The sequence below is a fragment of the Crassostrea angulata genome, chromosome 9, assembly GCF_025612915.1.
Source record: "Crassostrea angulata isolate pt1a10 chromosome 9, ASM2561291v2, whole genome shotgun sequence".
NCBI classification, from domain to species: Eukaryota; Metazoa; Mollusca; class Bivalvia; order Ostreida; family Ostreidae; genus Magallana; species Magallana angulata.
Window position 1 is genome coordinate 26161040 of NC_069119.1, and position 23026 is coordinate 26184065.

Below are 23026 nucleotides of genomic sequence, written 5' to 3' on the forward strand. Positions count from 1 at the left end.
AGCCTATACACTTTGTGAGATAATTGTGCATTTGCCGGTATAATATTTGTTTTGCCTACAAGTCTTTAAAAAAACAGGAATGTTCTATAAAATCTAGAGCACCTCTGCCTTTAATATTCGAAATAACGAAATTCTTTGCTCTTACCAACCAAAAGAAACGTATGTATGTACCAAGTATGATGTACAACCTCATTGGGTCTAAAAGTCTGTACTGATAGTCATCTCTGAGCCAACAATAATACATGTACTGCAGAAATAGCTATCTAAACAGATGGTTTACCGACCGACAATTACAACTGTAATAAAATTTTTAACTTCTAAAATATTTCTTCCTTTAAGAAGGCTGGGTGGTCGTGGCCATTTTTTAGTCTGTATTGGTCTCCTTTGGCTGAAGAACTCTGCATACAAGGAAAAAAGGAAAAATAATCAAATTTGAAATCTAAAATATTTCAATTTTCCCCTCAGGAAGATGTGGCTTATGGCCAGAATTATCACATTTAAAATTATAAGGCATATATTGGATGGGTAAATTGTTGACCACCCCTCCACCTTATATATATAAGTACCATATATACCAACCCAATTAACAAGACAAACACGAATTAACAAATTATTGGTTTTATTTTAAAAGAAAACTGTAGTTATAATAACAAAGTAATCTATTTTGGGGGAAAAAATTAATAATATATATTCTTTTATTTTGTACACTAAATAACGGAAAATTGAAAAAAAGGAAACTCTAATAGAATTGGAACTCAATTGTCATATCCTTTTATGACAGTCTGATACAAGCAATGTAACAAGTGCACAACAAACAACGAACTTAGAATACATGTTTATATACGGAGCAGTCATGAATTATGTCACTCAGAGAGAGAGAGAGAGAGAGAGAGAGAGAATTGCATACTTTATAATTTAAATCCTTAACATCAGAGAAAGAGAGAGGAGAGAGAGAGATAATGAATTTCATGTAATTTAGGTTATGCATAATATATTTATGCATAATTTATTGCATGTAATTTAATAATTTGAGTCCTTAACATCACAGAGAGAGAGAGAGAAAGAGAGAGGTGGGCTAAAGGAAAAATGAAATTGAAAATTAATATAAACCTTATGATAATATCTCTACACTTTGTACAATTTTTTTCATGGTTTTTAATTTTTGTTTTGGGCCATTTGGGGTTACAACTAATAAATCTTCACAATTTTTTTTTCTACAAAAAATAACAATAACCGAATGCGTATGTTAGAATTCTCCACAAATATAAAAGTCAGCGTGACTCACTGGTACAAATAATTCGTATATGGTTCTTGTCTGACATACAAATACAGTTAATAAAGCATGACTGTTCCACCAAAGTAGACAAATGGATGCAACTCTAACAAGTCGGTACAATGTCGAGGGGTTTTTATGTATAATAAATGGTTAAACTTTGTACAGCACCGTAACAAATGATATCGTAAATGTTAAAAAAACAACATTCATCATTATTGTCAGTTGTGTTTACAAATGGTTTTTCCAGTCTGTCTTCAAATCTTTGCCATCACCATTGTTACAAATCATTCATCAGTAATGACAAAGCATAAATAAAAAAAAACAAACAAACAAATATAAAATTCTGTATCTAGGAATCTACCTAACTACACTATGTATACATACAAACGACATTGTGGAATAAGTTTTACAAATAAAAAAAAAACAACAACACATAAAAAAGCTCCTTTCACACTGTATAACATCCATATCATAGCTTTGTTGGATTTGTGTAAAATGTCTTTGCTGAGTATATATTGGATTTTTCGAATGGATTAACAACACAAAGTATGCGTGTGCATGAAGCACTTTATGGCAGTGGAATATGTGAAGGTAAAATACCGTACAGGTACATGTAACAAATAATGAGTACCCCGCATGCGCAGTACGAGTCTGTTAGGACATGGTCGCAGTGTAATGTTCAGAGTTTCTTTCCTTGCTGAGCTTGACAACCAATTTTTCACAACGAGGCTTACTATTTGGCGCCTTCTCACAACGAGACTGACTGATGATAAGTTTTTCACAACGAGGCTGATTTAGAATCAACTTTTCGCAATGTTTATTTTTAGTCGTCGAGATATGCGAATGATTTACCACCGAATGTCCATTACAAACATCGGTACACTTCGAATGCGCTTTGGATAGAGCCACTTTATGTTTGGAACCCTCGGAAGACCTCCGCCTTTTATGATGTTTTCCGCTGGATGATTTCTTCGATAGATCGGCAGACGACTTGTCGATTTTCCAAACGAGATTGGATTCCGCCGTGAATTTTGGCGCGTAAATTTGCGGGGTTCTGTCGATCACCATTGGAGCGTGATACGGCACGTGATCTCCTCGAGTTGACGTAACTTCATTCTGGTCAGGGGATATCAAAGAATACCTCTCCGGAGTTTTGTTCTCGTTTGCATAGTCAGAATCTACCGCCATGTTACCATCGCCTTCCTCCAAGTCGTCTGCAACGTAGGTATACTTCTCCACCTCTTCGCCGTCGTCTGCCTCCGTCTCCGAAGAGGTCTTCGCTTCCTGGAATTGACTCGATTCTACATGTTTAGCTTTTGGTTTGGACAAGTCCATTACTCCGTCCGTCCAAATTTCGTCCGCGTCGAAATCCGTCTGCGGACAGGAAGTTGAACGCGGAATCGGATCGGTAAAGGACCTGTAAGGTGAGTATCCGGAATCATTAAAACTCAGGGACTCGGAAAATCTTGGATACTTTCTGCTGGGACTATGAAGGGAGTGGAGAGGTGTGGACGTTTTGGGGGACTTTGAATGATGGTTTCTGACACCATTCTTGAACGGAATCGGCGACTTCCGACTGAAGATTTCCGGATTGGGGATTTTGATTGTAACTGACGGGGACCTAGTTTCGGTAGAACACAGACTGTCGCTTTCTTTCGAGCTACTATTCTCGGACAATTGGACACCAGAATCGTCCGAGCTTTTCTCCGATTTGGAATCATCAATAACAATTTGTAGCGCGCCTTCCTCATCCTCGAAAGTAATTGCACCATTGTTGTTTGGACTTTGCACACTGCCTTCATTTATATTATTGCTACAACTCTCAGCAGCCTTACTGTTTTCGGGACTCTCACTTTTCCTCTCATCAGCGGTTTCATTATTTCTCTCACCATTACAAGCCACGTGATCATTTGGATCCTCCTTGCCGTCAAGATTTTGATTGTCATTTTCATGAACATGAACATTCGGGGTCTCCTGCAATGACGTATCCGTCTCCATCGCTTCCGATGCCTCCCCAGTCCCATCCCCCTCTTTGCATTGGTCTTCATCACCTGGTCTACGCGAGTCTTTCATTTCCTCACTTTCCCCACTACCTCCTTTCTCACTGATTTTATCATCGTCATTGTTTATTGCCCTATCACCCCCATCTTCATTGTTTATTGCCCTATCATCCCCATCTTCATTGTTTATTGCCCTATCATCCCCATCTTGAATTCCACCATCATCATTATCACATTCATCAGAAGCCATTTCTTCCCCTTCGCCTACATCTTGATTTGCATCCGACCTGCTTGCATTGTTTACTGCATCGGTATTTGCATCATCATCAACAATATCAGCAGCAGCAGCTGTTTCGAGCACCTGTTCCGAAATTTCCTCGGGGTGTGGGTCCGACGGCTTATTCGCGCCATCTGTTTGGTTTTGTTGATTGTCGGTTTCTTTCGATGCCGCCGGTGAACTCTGTGACGTCACGTGGTTTTGATCCGGGTTATTGCCGCCATCTTGATTTGAATTCTCGTCCTCGATTCCCGAGTCATCGTTGCTAGGCGACACAGCACCACTGAATGTGTTCGTCTTGAACTTTTTATTTGGATTTTCGTAGAATGCATAATTTAGCACCATAGCCTTTTCCTAAAATATGAAAAAAATGAATACTATAGTATTACATTTACACCACATTTTGGTGTTGATTGACTTAAACTCTTCTTAGCATGCATATAAAAATAATATTTTATAAGCTTATATGTTTGTGTATTTAGGTCTCATTAATTCAGGCATATAGTTATTCTTACAAACAATCTTTTTTTCTCTCTCGCTCTGAAAATAGTAATATGACCTGAATATGAAATGTTAATTAGTACTTATTATAGGAACTAGTGTGTACTATTATAGTATTACGTACCCTCTTCCAGCCCGTGATGTAGCTGACGTCCATCAGACTGTACTCGTCCTTCAGTACCTCATCCAGGTGGAACATCACAACCTACAGGTGAGTCAAAATAACAGGTGTAATTAACACAGTAGTGTCAGGTGTAGTTATTAACATCATTTCATGTATAAACTTGCCTTTTTTCAAGTGACCAGTATATGTATTGTAACGTGTATATTAATTGTTTATGTCTATGAGCTGTACAGCTGTTGACCAATCAACAATACAATATTATAGTTAATTTAAACTTAATTTTAAAATTGATATATAAATTTAATTAACCAATATCTTATTATTAGATAATAAAAAGAATGGACATCAGGCAGTGTTCATATGTAGGTCCTTTCCCCAAGGATTTAATTGATATTGAAATGAATTGGGGGGGAAACAGGCGTTGGCTATTATAAACTTTCTCTCAAATACAAAGTTAAGTAGTGGAGTTATAAACGAGAGAGAGAGAGAGAGAGAGAGAGAGAGAGAGAGAGAGAGAGAGAGAGAGAGAGAGAGAGAGAGAGAGAGAGAGGATATAGTACTATTGGTTTGCGTATTTAGGGGATAATTGAATAACACACGTAAGTTAATATCTCAACTTTTTCCATCCATAAATTGTGTTGAAGTTCTTGGTTCAACATTTGCATTAACACCTACACCTACAATAATTATTGTTAACCAAAGCACAATAATTGACAAGTTCAGATAAAAAAAAAAATATTAAAATACAGTTATTTTTCTGGCTCTTGGTTTTGATTTATTACTGTCTGTGCCCTAAAAGTTTTTTTTTACTTCGACAGATTGCAAAATTAAAATCAAACTGGAAAGCATGATATTTTGTTTTTCAAAACGACAATTTCTCCTGAAACTACACGCGTGGGTAACGGTAAATAAACTTTAGACAGCATTACAAGTTTTGAATATATTCATCTTTTAAATACGGATCAAATTTAAACATCATTACAGTTTGTGACTCTGTAATATTGCTTTTAAAAATGTATCACGTCACTTTAAGGGTGTTTCATAAATTGTTCAATTGAATACCAAAATAGGAAAATTATTACTAAGGTGATGCGATGAAAACTTGCAATTTTATTCCCACCTACAGAATAGTGGTCTACAATCCCTGGTTTATAACGTGGACTTTGCCCACATCTCCAGTATTCAAAAATATCAATTTCAAAGGCGTATGCGAAAAAAAAAAGATTACTGCTAAAATAAACAGTTTCCTCTGCACTTAAAATCGATTTATATTACATAACATGTATGAAAATAAAAAGGTCGAAATTGATTCATTTCAAACCGGAAACGGGATCACCCAGGTTTGAACTTTAAAAAAGGCTTTTGAACATGAAAAGAGCAAACTTTTTAAATTTTACATTAAAGGCGATCGATTGAGAGACGACCTTAGGAAGTGAAGTTAAGTGAAGGGTGGGGGGTAGGGGGTGTAAGGTTCTCGCCCCCTAATGTCTTGCTGTTTTATCACAGGAAGCAATTATAGTTGGTATCGTATTCACATTTGATTCAGTAAAAAGATAAAAATGTACACCGAACTTTACGATGCATTTATTTTTAAAGGTTATTAGGAGGGTTGACTGTATGCTATCTCGAGTACATACATTCTGTGTTGTTTGTTTTAACATTTTTTTTTGTGTGTGCGTTTCTGCTCTTTATTGTTAATATTCAACATTACCATATATAAAGACCTGCCAGATTTCATGTTTGGCAATATCGAAAACTATGGAAATCGAAGTACTCAAAATCAGACGTGTAAACTATAGGTTATCGATGCAAGGTCTTAATTATTGATCTGTATAGAGTAAGTCTGATATTTATCCATATTAGGGAAATATGCAGTGTTTTCTCTCCCCGAAACATGGATTAAAGTAAAAATATTTTTCGTTTGTATTTACAGAGTTTATAGCTCAACAGGAGAATAATATTTTTAGATATAAAAAAATCCAGCATTCTTGATAGCATATTTTCACCTTTAGTAAAAATTCTAGAGCTTTTTCTGTTGTATACCGTTTCAACACAAGGTAAGGGAGGGGATATTATGACAAAGTATCAGCTTTATTTTCATTCGTCTCATTTGCACATGCACAATCAATCATGCGAAAAATGCGGGATTCAATGCGCAGTTTACTAAAATATGACGCGAATGTACGAGAGAGAGAGAGAGAGAGAGAGAGAGAGAGAGAGAGAGAGAGAGAGAGAGAGAGAGAGAGAGAGAGAGAGAGAGAGAGAGAGAGAGAGAGAGAGAGAGATTTTCACCTCTAATCTGTCGGACAAGGAGTACTTGAGCCGCAAAAATTTCTTCAGGTGCGAGACGCTCATCTGGGCGGGACACAGGAGGTATCGCTTATCCTGGACCTGGAGGTCAAAAGGTCATGAGACAATGATTAATGTCAAGGACATTAAAAAAAAGTCTTTAAAAATATGACTTTATCAAATACAGTAATTTTGGTACTTGAAAGTGTTTATCAGAATTTCGACAAGTACATTATATATACACATGTAATTGTCATGTGGCTATTTGTTTAAGAAGGCTCGATGGTCGTCGTCGTTTTTAGACTGTATTGATCTCATTTTAAAGAAGAGCTCTATATAAAATTGTGGGGAAAATAGCCAAAGTTTATGGAATTTTACTTTACTTAATAATAGATCATAGCTTAATTCATCATATCTTACAAATTTAAGTAGATCTGGTGGTTAATTCGTTAATTACCCAGCCTTTTAACAAATATATTTTTGTTAATGGCAAACATTTCCGGTTTACTACACTCCAGAATTTTTTAATTTAAAAAAAATGAGTTTAAAAAAAAGGTATACAATGTAATTAATAGGTTAAAATAAGAACAATGATGCCATTTCCTGATTCTATAAATCGTAATTAATTCTGGAAGAGAGCGGGAGGCAGTATGATTCCTCGCGCAAAAATTTGATGAAATTAAATATGCAGCTATATATAATAGGCATGCATCACCGAGCTCTTCTACTAGGCTCTTACAAAGTACTTTGATCTCGACGAAGTTCTGCCCTACGCCGGTAATTCACCGTTAAGATTCGATTCTAGATTAATCAAATTAGGGCTTTTAATTGACAGGTCAAATCTAAACCTTCCGGCGCGTCACCTAAAGCTCAGTTTCTCTCTTAATCACTTCCTCTAGAGATAGACTTTATATTTCACAGAAAGTCGGCTTACAGCCTTTTTTCCTTGTTTGTTTGAATTTCCTTGGGAAATATGGAATTAATCAAATACAACATGATGAAAAGCTCAATAAAAATTTGAAATAAATTGTTCAGATTTTCTTTAAATATTATCTAGGCCTATATGCAGGCATGCATGAGGATGTAGGGGACAACTCCATATTGAAATGTACTTTTCTTCGAAATCGGCAATAAAAATAACTATAATAACGCAATACACTGTGTATCTTTCGTGATCTGAGTGACTAACATCTGGAAGTCATGAGTTCGAAACCCGCTCGAGCATAAAAAGTTTACAGTTTTTTTTAAACCTTTAGAGATTTTTTTTTCAATGAAATAAATGGTTAAATATTGTATAATTTGAAAACCATAAAATCATAAAACGGTGATTATACATAAAATTATCTTCAAGATCTCTCAGACTAACTTAGAGATATTGGATTGTCAACAAATTAACCCTCAGACCTCTGGATATGATTTTTTAAACTATAAACTTAAAATATCCGAATAATTTTGATTAAAAATTAAAATATTTTCCAATATCGATATATAGAGCTCTTTTTCTCAAGAAGGTTGATATAATCTAAAAATGGCCATGACCATGCAGCCATCTTTAAAAAGATTTCTTTTTTACCTCACTGTCTTCTTTTTTACTCGAACATATTTTCCTGTAAAATAAGAAAACTAATAAGGGTTTGGATTTTTATTCTAATAAAAAATACGAGGAAATTTGATTATAATTAAGAAAATTCTTCGACATGAAAATGACAAAAAAAAAACCGTCAAACATCATCCTGCATAAAAATCGATATAATGAAAGTACGGGAAAAATCTTTTCAATTAAATGAAGTCATCAAGTACATTGCGTGGTTGGTTTTACCACAAATAACTCTGCATATATATGTAAAAAAAAAATTAATTCAATGTGGGTATATATATGCATGCATATTATGCAGTTTTTGGGGGCTAATTCCTGTGGCGAACGGCAAAAAAAGTCATGAATTTTTCAAAGGAAAGATTTTTACTCCTGCATGGTGTAATTATCTGTACTAGTTTATCAGAATAATGTAAAGTGATGAAATATTATACATTGATTTTCGTACACACCTGGTGCATAGTCTGACACACAGACTGATCTTTTCGTCAGGTGAAAAAATGATCCGCCCGGATTTACTCTGCGAGTCTGAAAAATATCAAACTAAAATGCGTATCCCTCTGTATATAGAATTCACAAATTTAGAAAGATTTTCATTGACGTTAGTAGTGTTCGTGATCAAAATCTTTTTTTAAAACATAACTAAAAAGACCATTTTACACACGTGTGCCTTGGAAATGATTCTAATCCAATACATTAAATATTTCGAATATTGTAGATGTATCAAGAAAAAAATTACAATATCAAAAGCAACAAAAATAATTTACTTATCATTCAAATGTTACTACCCGTCTTCACCACATTTTAATTTTTTTTTCCAATACTTCAATTCTTTCTCCAAAATTAAGTTTTTTGTGTTCGCATTATCTTTGTTTTTTAATTTCAAATACCATCTCTCTCTCTCTCTCTTTCTCTCTCTCTCTCTCTCTCTTAAAACAAGACAACAGATTACACATGTACCCCAGAGAATTACATGTAAATTGTAAATGACGATATATTACTCATCTTCATCATTTTAAACGCACGTGATTACTATTACTAAAAATCATTTCAGACACGACAATAACCTGCTGACGTCATTTATTCCCCCTACAATATACACAGGTATTTTAGAATTCCACGTGAGAAAAACTCCCCCCAAAACCAAACAACAACTTCAAAATCATTAGATTTTAATACGTAAAACTAATTGCGTTGCTGTACAAAAATCCCAGCGGAGCAATAATATTTAATTCTACGAACAGCCGCGAGGGAAGTTAGCATCAAATATTTTGATCACTCATCTATATTTTATTTTTATCTTACTGCGAAAATGATCCATTTGGGATTTTTTTTTTTAATCTGATGGGTGACTTTAGTACTACTTAAATGTATGTGATGTAACTTTATATAACTCCTTCATATTTTTTTTTTATTTTTTAAGGTTTTGTTAAAGTAAAAAAAGGTTCCGACTTCTTTTTTTTTTTACAACAACGCAATTAGTTTTCATTCATAACCAATTTGCAGCAACGTTCAAAATAAAATATCGAAAAATATTTCAAATTTTAAATTGAAGTCATTTTTATGGATACGCAAACCATAAAACCAGCTGTCTCGATATCTGTTCAGTAACATTCTGCATGTTTGGGTTTTCAATTTCATTGATCGGATGGTTCATTAGAAAAATTCACGTGAAGTTAGTTTGTACATTTATAGGAGGACGAAATTAGATAATAGAAGACTTACAAAAAATTGTACGCCTAGACAACCCAAAGGCTCATGTAAACATTTATCATTTCAATATGTGAAATACAAACCTGATCCAATCATAAAAAAAATTCATATTATATTTTAAACATGTGAAATATGCATCTTAGCTAGGTTCATGTGATTTTTTTTTTTCAGAAAAAAAAACAAACTAACAAATAAATTGAATTACACAAACAAAAGGGAAAAAAAACACGTGAATTTACCCTTTCTTAACAGTTAATTTTTTAAAAACAATTGTTAACTTTTGAAAATGAGACTGAGAGTGCCAATTTGATAAGCTTTCCAGAAAAGATGGCTCGATAGATCAAGAGGCAATATTCCTGGGCGAGTGGAATGTGCCGTAACCGTTGCCAAATTCATTAATGTCAACTTTTCTATTTATGTTACGACATAATGAACCAGAGAAAATTTACACACTTGTATTTTTAAGTCTTGTCAAAACACAATAACGCCCTTTTGGCTTGTGTATGAATGAGAAATAATCTTAATACTTATTTTTTTTTTGGCACGGATAAGAAAGATCCTATATCATTGTGTACGTTTTATCAAATACAGATTTATTATGAATATTACGATGCGAAGATACAATAAGGCAATTTTCACCAACGCCTATAAAAGCTTTTACAGATCGTCTCTGATCTTTCGGTTTATATATACAGGGGTCATGACCCCGTGACCTAGTTGGCCTCGTTTTGATACGTACCATCTGTCTGTACATTGTAATACTGCCTTCGTCTCCTCATTTCCTCTGTTCATAAAAGAAAGAGAGAAAGTCTTACGTAATTGTTCCAAATTAAACCACGTTCAAAAGGCGGAAAAAAACATCTGTTTCCACAAGAAGAAAAAAAAAAGATCATTTTCGTGTTTATCAGACACAAATCTAATTTGAGTACTGCGTGGTAACTTTATCTATACCGTGAGCGAGGAAAATAATAACATATTTATATATAACAATAAACGCAGGCGCATAAAATGGCTGTTTCGTCTGCTCCCTCAATGACACGAGTCTCTATAGTGCGGATACAAAAAAAAAATTGGAAGGTGGGAGGGGTCCGAGGGATAATTTTGTTTAACAGGGGGACCGAGGCCTATTTTTGCAAACTTTACCGAGAATTCAAGAAGTTTGAATTTTCCCGAGGGGAAATTCGAACCCCCACCTAACCTACACACCCCGAACCCTATTCCTCTTGGATCCTGAATTGACATTTAGTGACCGTCGATCGAAAATTACATTATACTATATAAAGGGCTCGAGCACAAAAAACTTTATAATTATGATCACAGATAACGAATATATGAAATTCACCGTAAAACCTAGCTTTATAAGAAATATGTTCTCTTACATGTATTGATGAAGCTTATACGACAATTAAAACATTCAATGTAAACTGGATTAATTTTAATTTCTAGTGTAATCCCACGCGATCCAAGGCGAATAAAGTTTCATAAGACTAATACTTGAGTAGCAGTATATAAGTATATATGATGCCTTGCAATCGATCTCCGCTGGATAAAACTCTAATTTTCAGTCATTGGGAATATGACTTAAGTTTATAAAATGGTGACATAATGGCAAAGCTGTGTCTTTCAGTCACATTTCCGGACCTCTCAGTTAACAATTTGTCGACTGAACGTCAAAGTTTTGTCCTTTGCTAAAAATCCCGCGTGTGTTTGTATACTGTTAACATAAACAACCATTAATTTGTAAATGACGTATTTAAAATTTTGTATTTTCGTCCACCCAGTAAATGCAAAATTTACAATAGGACAATACAGAAGTACTGTCTTTTACTCATTGACAATTAAAAATTGTTAATTAGCAAAAGACAGTACTGTAGATTTCCAATTAAACGCCTGGAATTAATATCTGCGTGCAATCGCGAGGAGCAACCTTCGAGAATTTTAGATACCGCTTTTATTTCATTCGACAGTTTTGAACTGCATGAAAATGTAACAAAAGTTTGGTTCTGGTGATTTTATATATAATTATATTCTCGCGATTCGATACAAAACGGTGGATTAGCGAAATTAAAAACTCGCAAAAAATAGAAATCTACAGTACCCTATCTTTGTGGTCAATTGCCTATATATTGGGTTGCGATTACAGTATTCCTCGATACAACATATATACATGAACTAATTTGTATTTGTATTAAACACTGTTTTGAACCCGTACCAAGTCAACCCCTTGATAAAAATGTTTACTTTATCTAATTCAAGTAAAGACGTTTGTATGAATTTCGAAGTGAGTGAAAAACGTTCATAACAAAAACAAGTGCACAAACAAATGAAGGGCGGACGTTGACCGATTAACAAAGTGTGACAGTATATATCACAGAAAAAGGCTGAAAACGTTAAAAAATAAAATTACAATACGTCGTAAATATCTTTCACAATTTCAGAGCACGGCCCGTCAGCGGTTGAGAAGAACTGCGGTCTCTTGAACAGTTATTGAACCCCAGCAAAATCATCCAAAGTCAAGTTTTATGAAAGATTCTTCGTCAGTTCATTGATTTTTGGCATTTATATGAGATATGAAATGTAATGTACGAATTTGTTCGGTGAAAACTGTGTTACCTGCACAATTATTTATTTTTTCAAATTGAAAAAACTGATTATTTACTTATATGTATTCCTAGTCTAACTTATTTGTAACAATGCAAATTTAAATTGTATTGAAATTCACTTATGTATATCAAATGTGGTTTTGCCAAAAATTAAAAAAATTTAAAACAAGGCCTAGCTTCAAAATGTTTTTAAGAGATTAACCAGGAAGAGAAATTTTAAAAAAGGCATTGCTTGCATAAACTTATAAATATACTAGTACATTTTTAGTTTACACTTGAAACACTCTTTATGTGTATGTGTACAAGATTTTCTTCTCAAGGCGCACGGAAAACGCCACATTTATAAACTACTTTGTGTAAGATGTAATGTATAAGTGTTTTATATATAAAATAAAACATGGCTATTTACCCATAAAGAGTCCTGGAACTAATTTGTACACAACATCCTGTAACGTCTTGTCTGATCTAAAAAGGGAAAAAAAGAAACAAGGTTTACCATGATATAATTAATGTACAACTAAATATAGCGTCCATGCACAATTATCATTTATATAGTTAACATATGTGTCTAACTCCAAGCCTAATTTACAGAGAGAGAAAAACGGAGATAAAAAGAGGAAATAGGTGAAATATGAAAGAGATACATTGTAAAGGAAATATTTTTTTAATAATATGAAATTCGATTATATTAAGAAAATTAAGTCAACAAAAATTCGTCGAACTGCGCAATAGAAACTGAAATGGAGAAAAAAATTAAAATTGGTGTTTGTACATTAGAACAACGAATTTATTATCTTTTTTACATTTCCAATTAATAGGGTATATAAATATAAATTTCATTGTTAAGGGAAAAAAAGTGGAAATGATTTTTCTCAATACGATCTGATATATATATATATATAATATTCCGTTTCTTGACGAAAAACGATCTGAGAATATACTGTATATAAATTATATATCTATCCCTATGCCCGACTTCGTAAGGGGGTCACTGGCCGCTTTAATGACCAGCTCACAGGCGGGCACGTACGTCTCCGATGACAGATCACTGATAAAGATTTGAACCAGACACCATTCGCTCCGATAAAAACTCCCAATTAATCCTCGATTTATTATTCAGCTGGATTCTTTCACAGAATTTAGCGTTGATTGGTTTCGATCTTTTTATTTTTTTGATCGACGTTATGGACAAAAAAAAGATGTGGATAATGAAGTTACATTGATGTCAGAAAATATCATTCGTTTTTAGAACGACTTCGTTTAGACAAAATTAAGTGTGATTGTAATTTTCTTATTTTTTTTAAAAACAAAAATCTTAACAATTATACATACGACTTAAATGTCGACTTGAATTTGGAGAAAATTCGAAATGAATAAAAGTAACCAAAATTGTATTATGTTGATAATTCAATCAGAATATTACTAGTGCATGCAGGAATATCTGAAACCATCTGTAATCTGAAAGTATTTATTTTCGTCCACAAAATCTCAAATCTCCAAGTCATCTAAGTCATACAACAAAAATCTATACGTTTCTAAACAACAGAATTAGGGTCAGCCTTAAAATTCCTCAACTTGATTAAAAAAAAAATAACTTCGCACGTACGTCAACTATACAAGTACACGTGACTAACGCAATTTGCACGACTATACCCATCTCCCCGGCCATTTAACCCTGGTAAACAAGAGCACGGGGGTGATTAGGAGGATTTTATTGATAATTTGGGAAAGCTAGCTAAGTCCAGACAAAAGCATCGCTCGAACCAATTACACACGTCATGTTATACCCTTCATACAGTTCCTTACCGCCGGATCAAATTTGTTTTTAACGCGTTTCACACACAACGCCTTCTTTCTTTTTCCCAATTTACGTTGTATGTTGACCGTTTGTACTTTTTTTGAAAATCATTTGACACCCAATGTCTTCTTTTATTTCTTAATTTTTGTTGATTGTTTGTGATCGCTATCTGCGGCGCATTGATATTTTGTTTCTCTTAAGTCAACGATTTTCTTTTTTCTTTAAGTGATACGGTAATACGGTATGTTTGAAAAGGACATTTTTTTGTTGTTGAAGTGAATGAGTTTTCTTTCCTTTGGAAAATTATTTTTTCTTCTAATTTTCTGTTAACTAAACCAACACATTCAATATCTTTTTTAAAACAAATATTCCTAAGTTCTCTTTAGACTACTTACGGAACATGAAAATGCATTGAGGTTTTACAGAGTATTTTTAGAACTGTACATAACTGAGATTTTGATGACGTTTTCGGAACTAAACATATCTACGATTTTGATGACATTTTAAGAACTGCAAATACCTGATATCTTAATGAGGTTTTTGGAACTGTTCATACCTCAGATTTTGATAACGCTTTTTAAACTTCACTTACCTAAGGTTTTGTTGATGTTCTTGGAACTGCACATATCTGAGGTATTGATGAGTTTAAAAAACTGCACACACCTAAGGTTTAGATGACGTTTTTGGAAGTGCACATACCCCGGTACATAATGTATTGATGACGTAAAATTACCTTAGGTTTTTATGCCGTTTTAATTAAGAACTGCACATACCTTTGGTTTTGATTACGTTGTAAGAATTTCACATGCCTAATGTACTGATGAGTGTGTTAAAACTGTCCGTAACTGAGATTTGACGATGATTTTTTGATAATTTACACACTTCAGGTTTAGATGAGGTTTGTTAGAACTTCATACACCTGGGGTTTTGATGAGGTTTGTTAAAACCTTTACATATCTGAGGTTTTGATGAGGTATGTTAGAAGCTTTACATACCTGAGGGTTTGATAGGAGTCTGTGGAACCTTCACACACAGGGGTTTTGATGAAGTTTGTTAGAACCTTTACATACCTGAGATTTTGATGAGGTTTGTTAGAAATGTACATATCTATGGTTTTTCTGAGTTTTTTTACAACTGTTCATACCTGAGGTTTTGATGAGGGTGTTTCTTGTGGACGAGACATTCACACACAGGGCAGTAGTTACTGGTATGAAGATAATGCACGATGCACGTCCGACAAACTGAAACGTAACACAACTGTTTTAGGGAAAAAAACTCATATCTCTGCAAGAACCAAATTCAAGATCAATGAATTGATTTGTTAAAATAAGGTCAAAATATATTACTTCCGTAAGAAAATGGATACCAACCCTTGACTTGCAATGAAGCAAAAAAAAAAAAACCCCTTTATACAGTGTGAATCCCCAAAACGGCAACGCTTATGAATTAAAGTATTTTTTAATCGATTACCAATCGTAATACGTGACATTTTAAAAGGAATAATGACCAAATGATCATTTAAAATTATTTACCTTAAACTTCAGAGAAAAAAAGTAATTAATTATTTAAATGAACTCACACGAATGAAGGCATTCTATTATGGTGGTTGCGTCAATCAAATACCCGCCACACAGCACGCATGTCAGATACGGATTCAGCTCCTGAACCGGCATCCGGGCATTTTTCATCATGGCGTCGACTGAAAAATATAAAGAGACAAATCCAAAAAATGGCAATGAAACCGAATATCCCCCCAATTATCCTGGCAATTCAAACAAAGCTAATCGGCCTTATGCTAATGGATGAAAGTGATTATGTCCATAAAGGATGATAAAACCCAATTTACAGGGAAAATGTCCGAAGAAAAAAAAAATCATCCACAATGCATTGGCTAGTATACGTAGAGATGCACGATCGATATTTCTTAGACTAAAAACCTCTTTTTTTTTCTTTCAGGAGGAAAAAGGCGGGAAACAATTTGTCGAGACTCTGGAGCTGCAAGTAGATAAGATGGGATTAAAGCTGCAGCCCCGATAAAACCTTGTCATCAATTTTCACCAACCCTCGATTCATCATCCATTTACGAAGATAATGAACTACCGCCGTCTCTCTCTCTCTCTCTCTCTCTCTCTCTCTCTCTCTCTCTCTCTCATCGTCCCCAAATTAAATCGAAATTCCCGTTATCATGGTGTGTCCGAATTGCTTAGGGAACTCATACATAACTCTGTGTGACGGACACGAAATTTCCCGCCCTCGATGGTTAATTACAGAAAAGGGGTCAAACTCCAAGGAAGACGTAATACGGTTTTAATGCGAAATCTACCACTGCTCCGTTCTCTAATTACTCCCCATCCTACTATCAACTCTGCATCAGTGTAGGTCATTACGGGGGGGTAAATTTGGAAGAATTTCTGCAAATTACACATTGATGGCCCGTTTGCAGTTTCTTTCTTTTTTCTCTCAAAATTCAGAGCGCGCATGTCAATATTCATCCGGGTCGAAATAATCACTAACATACAAAAATACATATCGCTATTCAAATCTCTTTTCCTCTCATTTTATTTTTCAATCTAATCTGAAATTCTACTTCACGACAGCTTTGCCTTAAGCAAAAAATCACTGCAAATAAAATATCATAAACTGATTACTAGCAACAAATACAATCATATAACGCTTGACTTGCCCTCATTTTCTGCCTTCAGCCCAAAATCTCTCTCTCTCTCTCTCTCTCTCTCTCTCTCTCTCTCTCTCTCTCTCTCTCTCTCTCTCTCCCGATATAATCCATTTTAATTCCATCGAACCGATTTTTCATCAGTAGCACGGAACTAATTGCCCACCATCAAGAATGAATACCCAATGAATTGGGAAACCGTGGCTCGATAGTCTATTGAATACGGTCGACTTTTCACTCCCCCGTCAATACAAATCTAATAAATAAATACAAATTGGTAGCACACCAATTTGCATATAAAGCAATAAGACAACGGATGAAATACACTGGAAAATGAAAACATTACATTTGATATCCTCTTCAAACACGACAAATCCCTACAACTTTGCTCTTTAGTTGCAATACATCACGATTGATTTTTTTTTTCTCTTCTTCACATTTACATTTTCTCTCGAAATTATACATCGTATCTGTTAGGTCAATCTATGATATAATATAAAATGCATAATGATATGTTTTCCCCCAAGCGATAAAACAGTTTATATGCAAAATTCGGGATCGTTTAGGTTGAAGATAGGTACCGTATATGAAAATTTCAAAACTGATAATGGTAAAGAAATGTTATGGGCCATAAATATCTGATTTCAAATCGTCAACTTTGTTCAAGGTTTCACGGGACTGTATTTGTTATATAATTCTATGCAAGTGTTCATATGTACATGCAAAATTCAAAAATTATACTACAAATAAACTTTATTAGAAAAGAATGAAAGGTTTAAACTTTTTGGAAGGCATGAACTTAACTTTGCAGAAACCTTTCGTTATAAGATGTTGGGCCAAGATAAATATGAAAGATTGGGAAATGTGTTGAAAGATACACAGCAAATCCAACGTGACCAGCACGTGCACACACGTGCACCTCCGCGGACCGTGAATCGATGATGGTACTGGATGACACTTAAAAGGTAATCAATTTACAATTTTTATGACGATCTTCTTACATTGGATTTTCGTTCACTTTTCGCTCTTTTCTGGTAAATTCTCTTTTAACATGAACTTGGAAAAGATAGCAAGAGAGAATAAATTCAAAATTGCAATCACGATAATGATGTGATACTTAAACTAAAAAAAATAATATAAATTGATATATAGAGCGTTAATTATCTGCATATAAGCTTGCATTTAGCAATTGAAACTAATCATAGTTAGCACCAGATTTATATTTTCAAAAATCAATTAAAACAAGGAAAAACTATTCGTTATGTAATATATATATAAAAAACCCCTCAAAATTGGTTTGTCAAAATTATGAAATAGTTTTTCACAATTTTATTTCCCGCATGAATACAAGCTATTGATCGTGGTATCTGAACTTCATAAAATGTACATTTTATCATGCATTGTTTATTTTTCTGCAGAGGGTTAGGTAAAGATATGGGGGTAGTGTGTTTAAACCTTCGGTCATGCAACCACACGCAAGACGACACATAAATATTGAATATATGCAAATGGGCCCCGAAAGTGGCTTGAAAATATGCAAACTCGAAAGGACCTTAGAAATCTTCGATTTTTTTGTACAACCAAAAACAATTAACAGCCCCGCAAACAGAAAGTGTAAAGTGCAGGTCGTTAAATAGTAAAAGATTTACACATCGCTAGCAGACTACACACACATACACACGTAGTAAATCTAGCCGCCATGTTTGTTGACTCAAAAACCACAACATAATGTTAGATCGCCGAGCGCTCAACCGCAAAGCCGATCAAATAGAACAGTTTGCGGGAATAAAGCAGACAATACATAAAATAAATCTCTGAAATTGAGCTGTACTTACCCCCAAAAATAAAAGTTTACCCCCGTGGAAGGATGTGCATAAATGCGGTAAAACTCTCGTGGCGTATTCAGCAGGATTTTAGCAGACGGCTGTTTCGCCGGGTCGATATATTGTGTACATGTTCATTTCAGCGCGAGTCACATGATCAGCTCATGGATCGCCAATTACGTTCGACTTCGTCAACCGCATCAAGTTTTTTTTTTATATCATTATTTTGCTTTATTTACATGAACAGCTTTAAAAACATTACAAACGACGGATTTTATTTTTTTTTAAAGAAAAAAAAAATTCATGAAATCAAGATATTATAATTTTAAAAAACCGAATTTTTGAAAAATTGATTAAGATACGATTAATTGTTTAATGTTTCACATTTGTGTAAAGTGTAAAATGTATACATGTATGACTCACATTACCATACTTGACAATCTTGCTTTTAACTAACCCAGTTTTATTTAACACGTATACTTTTTGAATGAAATGGAAGTTTTATTTTTTTTTTTTTATAAATAAGAATCGCGTTCCTTTATGTATATATTATGGTAATTTAAAGATTACTGAATAAATTTCATATCCAAAAAAAAAATTATTAGCTCCACTCTTTCCTGAAGAAAACTCAATAGACTTTTTGATACTTGAGGTGTCTTAAAATATTGCCGGTGAAATCTTTGAAAATTAACAATTATTTCTTTCTTTTTTTTATGTGGCACGAATTTACGCTCTGTAAATGAATCACCCACTAAAAACATGTAAACACTTTATTTCGGAATTAAATTCTTGATTCATAAAATTTATTAATCAAATTATAATTAATATCTAAATTAATTAATTAATGCATGTTTGAAATGTGACTATGAGAAATGTGATTATGTATAATTTTATTAATTCGGCATCGGAAGCAAACACTCACAAGAATCCAGAGAAATCCGGAAAAGAGGGAGTTCAATTTTTTTTCTACCAATGAAATAAAAATTGACAACACACGAACAACAAATTAAAATAGAAATTATAGAAATATGATCACGAACATGATGGATAATGTAATAAAAAGCACAGACCAAAACCATGATATATTGGTTTCACATTGATATACTCGATCCATTAAAGATAATATTTTCAATTGACTCAATGCGATGAAAAATTCATGAAGCTTCGACTTTTATTGGATTTTCGGGAACGGCTTTCTGAAACCAATGTTATAAAATAGAGTTTTCAAAATTAATAGACCAATAAATATTTAAATTCTATCCCGTCAGCTAAAAAAGGTATATACAAGATGGAGATCTGAAATGTTTCAAGTTTTTTTTTTATCTTTGCTAAGAAACTAAAAATTGAAAACTAATTTAAAAAAAAAAAGTTAATCAAAATGTGTGTTCCGGTATAACTTCAGCCATCAAATATAGTTTCGGTTTTCATATTGGAAAACACATATCGTTTTCTAACTATGTTCATTATGCATTAAATTGACACGATATATAGTCATTGTAACTCATTAATGGTACCTCTGTGTATTTTCCTTTTTTTTTCATTTAGATTATAATGTGTTTAAAGTGGCACATAGGCCCGACGGTCCGGGTGTTAATTCTATGCTTATATCTGTTGATATTATACTTGAAAATGTATACAAATGTCACTACAAATAAATAAATTACTTACTTACTTATAAGAAATGTATGGATTCGACCTTCCTATATAATGTTGAAACTTTTCACCAAAAATCTCCAATTTTTTTGTATTTATAAATTATGCAAAACTTTTTAAATGTTTTAATACAATAGGAACATTTCTTTTGATACCAGAACTCACATTATTTATATTTTAATTATAATACAATAGAATCACTTAATCAATGATAGAAGAATTTTAATATCTTTCGTCTAAAAGATATAATTTATATTGTCTATGTATCTGCGTATATACATGTTGATTTTATATAGCACGTCAGCATACTGACTGCAATAGTTTGCCTGAAGAAAATCTGCAGATAACAGCATTTTAATTCATTTTTTTTTAAATTGCATTGAAATGCTGTGAAATGAACATGGCAAATAGAAAACAGGTTTAAAACTGTGTAAAAAGCTTTTGTTAGGGGGAAAAAGTACTAAGTTCAATTCAATGCAATTTTACGAACCTGCGGTTATTTTCGGCTCGCGTTATATTTCCTGTACATTCATATATGTCGCTCTGTTTCCTTAAATTTTAATCTATTTTTTTTCCTTGCATAGAATCAGATAAAATTCACACACCTGAACATGTAAAAGTGCGCAGAAATCTATAGATCATATTACTTCCGGATTTATTACAATATAGATTCATATTCAGGGAGACACTTGGACATGCGCGTCACGATGACATGGTTACTGCGTCGTTTTATTCTTTGTAATTGATTACACTGCTAACGACAGCAGTTTTTCATATGATACCGAGAAGATACGCAGAAAAATTTATTTCCATACATACATGTACATAGATATATTATTTGTATAGCTGATCATATGCCATGAATCGATGTTCATCAATCGTGGGCGTCCAAATTAAATTCTAGAGACATGTTATTTTTCACGAGTCTCTTAATGATTATGTTTTTAGGAATCTATGACTGTTTAGGATTATTAATTTATAATTCTTTATATTTTTTTCGGGGGGGGGGGGGGGGGTCTAGACTACAAACGAATGCAAGAAACACAATAGCTAATACAATGTGATAAAGAGCGATCTTTAGATTCAAATTCTAAGGTGGCATGGGAAACATCCATATTGTGACGTTCTTCCGATTGATATAAACAATAAAATCAAGTAAAATTTTATAGTATTTTTATTTACTGCAATCATTACATAACAGCCTTCCTCGCAGTGGGATAGAGCGTTAACTTAACTGCGATTCTGTGAGTCAAGAGTTTGGATTCCTCCTGTGACTTTGATAATTTTTTACTTTCCAAACAATTTTAAAACATTTTTTGGGGTCAAATATTGTAAAATTTGAAAATTCTGATCCGATGAGAGTATTTTGTTTATAATGTACTTTTATCTACACGTACATTCATATCGACAGGTGTCCCATACGACCTTAAAAGTGAACAGGATCGACGTCGCAGTGTAAAATTATTTGTTACATTTCCGCCCACATTTGTCCTTTTCATTAGGATATTTTACAAACATGTAATACAACTGATCAGAATATGTTAACTTAGCCTATATATATATAAATAACTGGACTGAATTTTTTTTATTTTATTTTTTTTTTGGGGGGGGGGCACAAATGTCTTTTTCACATAACTTTAGATTATATGAACGTCAAACGATTGACCTCATTAATGTTTATTACCTATATCTATATATATATTTTTTTAAAAACTGTCATGTGATCAATGAAAGTCACGTGATAAACGTCTTGTCTGCCCTAAATTAAATCTAGATTATTTGGACTCGTTCTTCTGCACGTGATGAACGAATATTTGGTTTAAAACGGCTTAAAATATCATATCCTAAATTTCAAGGTTAATTAGTTGACCATCGAGCGCCCTTAAACCTGCGAAAAAATTAGTAAAATGAAGTTTATGGCATAATTTTCCATTTTAATTTATTCAAAGCTTTATTCAACTTCTTTCATGTCGTGAATAAAATTGTTAAAGAATAATCGCATCACTCTTTTAAAACAAATACACATAAATTTCCTTACAGATTAATATACTGAATTTCTCTACTGTTTATAAATATATAATATTTAGGGAAAAAAACCCATATATGTACAAGTAAAAACATGTACGTACGTTAACTTGCAGTATCATTTTGTCCTAATAATTTTGAACGCCTTATATTTATTAACACAGCATTTCAAAAATTTTGAAGTATAGAGGGTCTAAAATCACTTTTGGATTTAGTGTATCTCACCTGACAGGTGAGATATTTACCTTTGAAAATTAATTTACCATAGGAAAGTATAATTCCCAGAGGAGAAATAGTTTTCCTACAAGAAATGTTAAAAATCCTACAGGAATTTTATTTCCTATAGGAGAAAACAGGTAGTGTTCCTATAGGAGATTAAGATTTCCTATCATAATTTAAAATCCTTGGGAAGTTTTGTTTAAATCCTTTTGGAATTTTAAATTCCTAGAGTAAGTTCTATTATTCCAGTATATAGGAACTTCCAAATATCCTACAGAAAACTTGTTTTTCCGATGAGAAAAATTATTTTCCTGTATTAATTTATTCTTTATGGTAAATATATCTCACCTGACAGATGAGATACATCAATAACAAAAGTAGTTATAAACTCTTTAAGCGATGTTCTATCCTAGACATATTTGAATTTTTCGATACATGCAGCTTAGATGGGTGCAAAAAT

At 33.3% G+C, this 23026-nt stretch overlaps 1 protein-coding gene across 1 annotated transcript; it reads right to left on the reverse strand.

The window, feature by feature from the left end:
- Positions 1-602: 602 nt before the first annotated feature.
- Positions 603-18812, reverse strand: LOC128162623 (dentin matrix acidic phosphoprotein 1-like). Its single transcript, XM_052825864.1, has 10 exons — positions 18682-18812; positions 15755-15874; positions 15320-15416; positions 12787-12842; positions 10514-10558; positions 8514-8589; positions 8041-8074; positions 6471-6569; positions 4179-4259; positions 603-3907 (listed from the first exon to the last, which is right to left on the reverse strand). The coding sequence occupies exons 2-10, from the start codon at positions 15864-15866 to the stop codon at positions 1931-1933; spliced, it is 2577 nt and encodes an 858-aa protein (XP_052681824.1). The 5' UTR covers positions 15867-15874; positions 18682-18812; the 3' UTR covers positions 603-1930.
- Between the last annotated feature and the right edge of the window lie 4214 nt (positions 18813-23026).

Excerpts from the sequence above, each read along its gene's own strand:
- LOC128162623 (XM_052825864.1), bottom strand. The coding sequence starts at position 15,866 with ATGATGAAAAATGCCCGGATGCCGGTTCAGGAGCTGAATCCGTATCTG. Across the intron at positions 8,075-8,513 it reads TGTGTCAGACTATGCACCAG|GAAAATATGTTCGAGTAAAA; the intron begins GTGTGTACGAAA and ends CTTATTTTACAG. Across the intron at positions 4,260-6,470 it reads CCTTGTCCGACAGATTAGAG|GTTGTGATGTTCCACCTGGA; the intron begins GTGAAAATCTCT and ends ACTCACCTGTAG.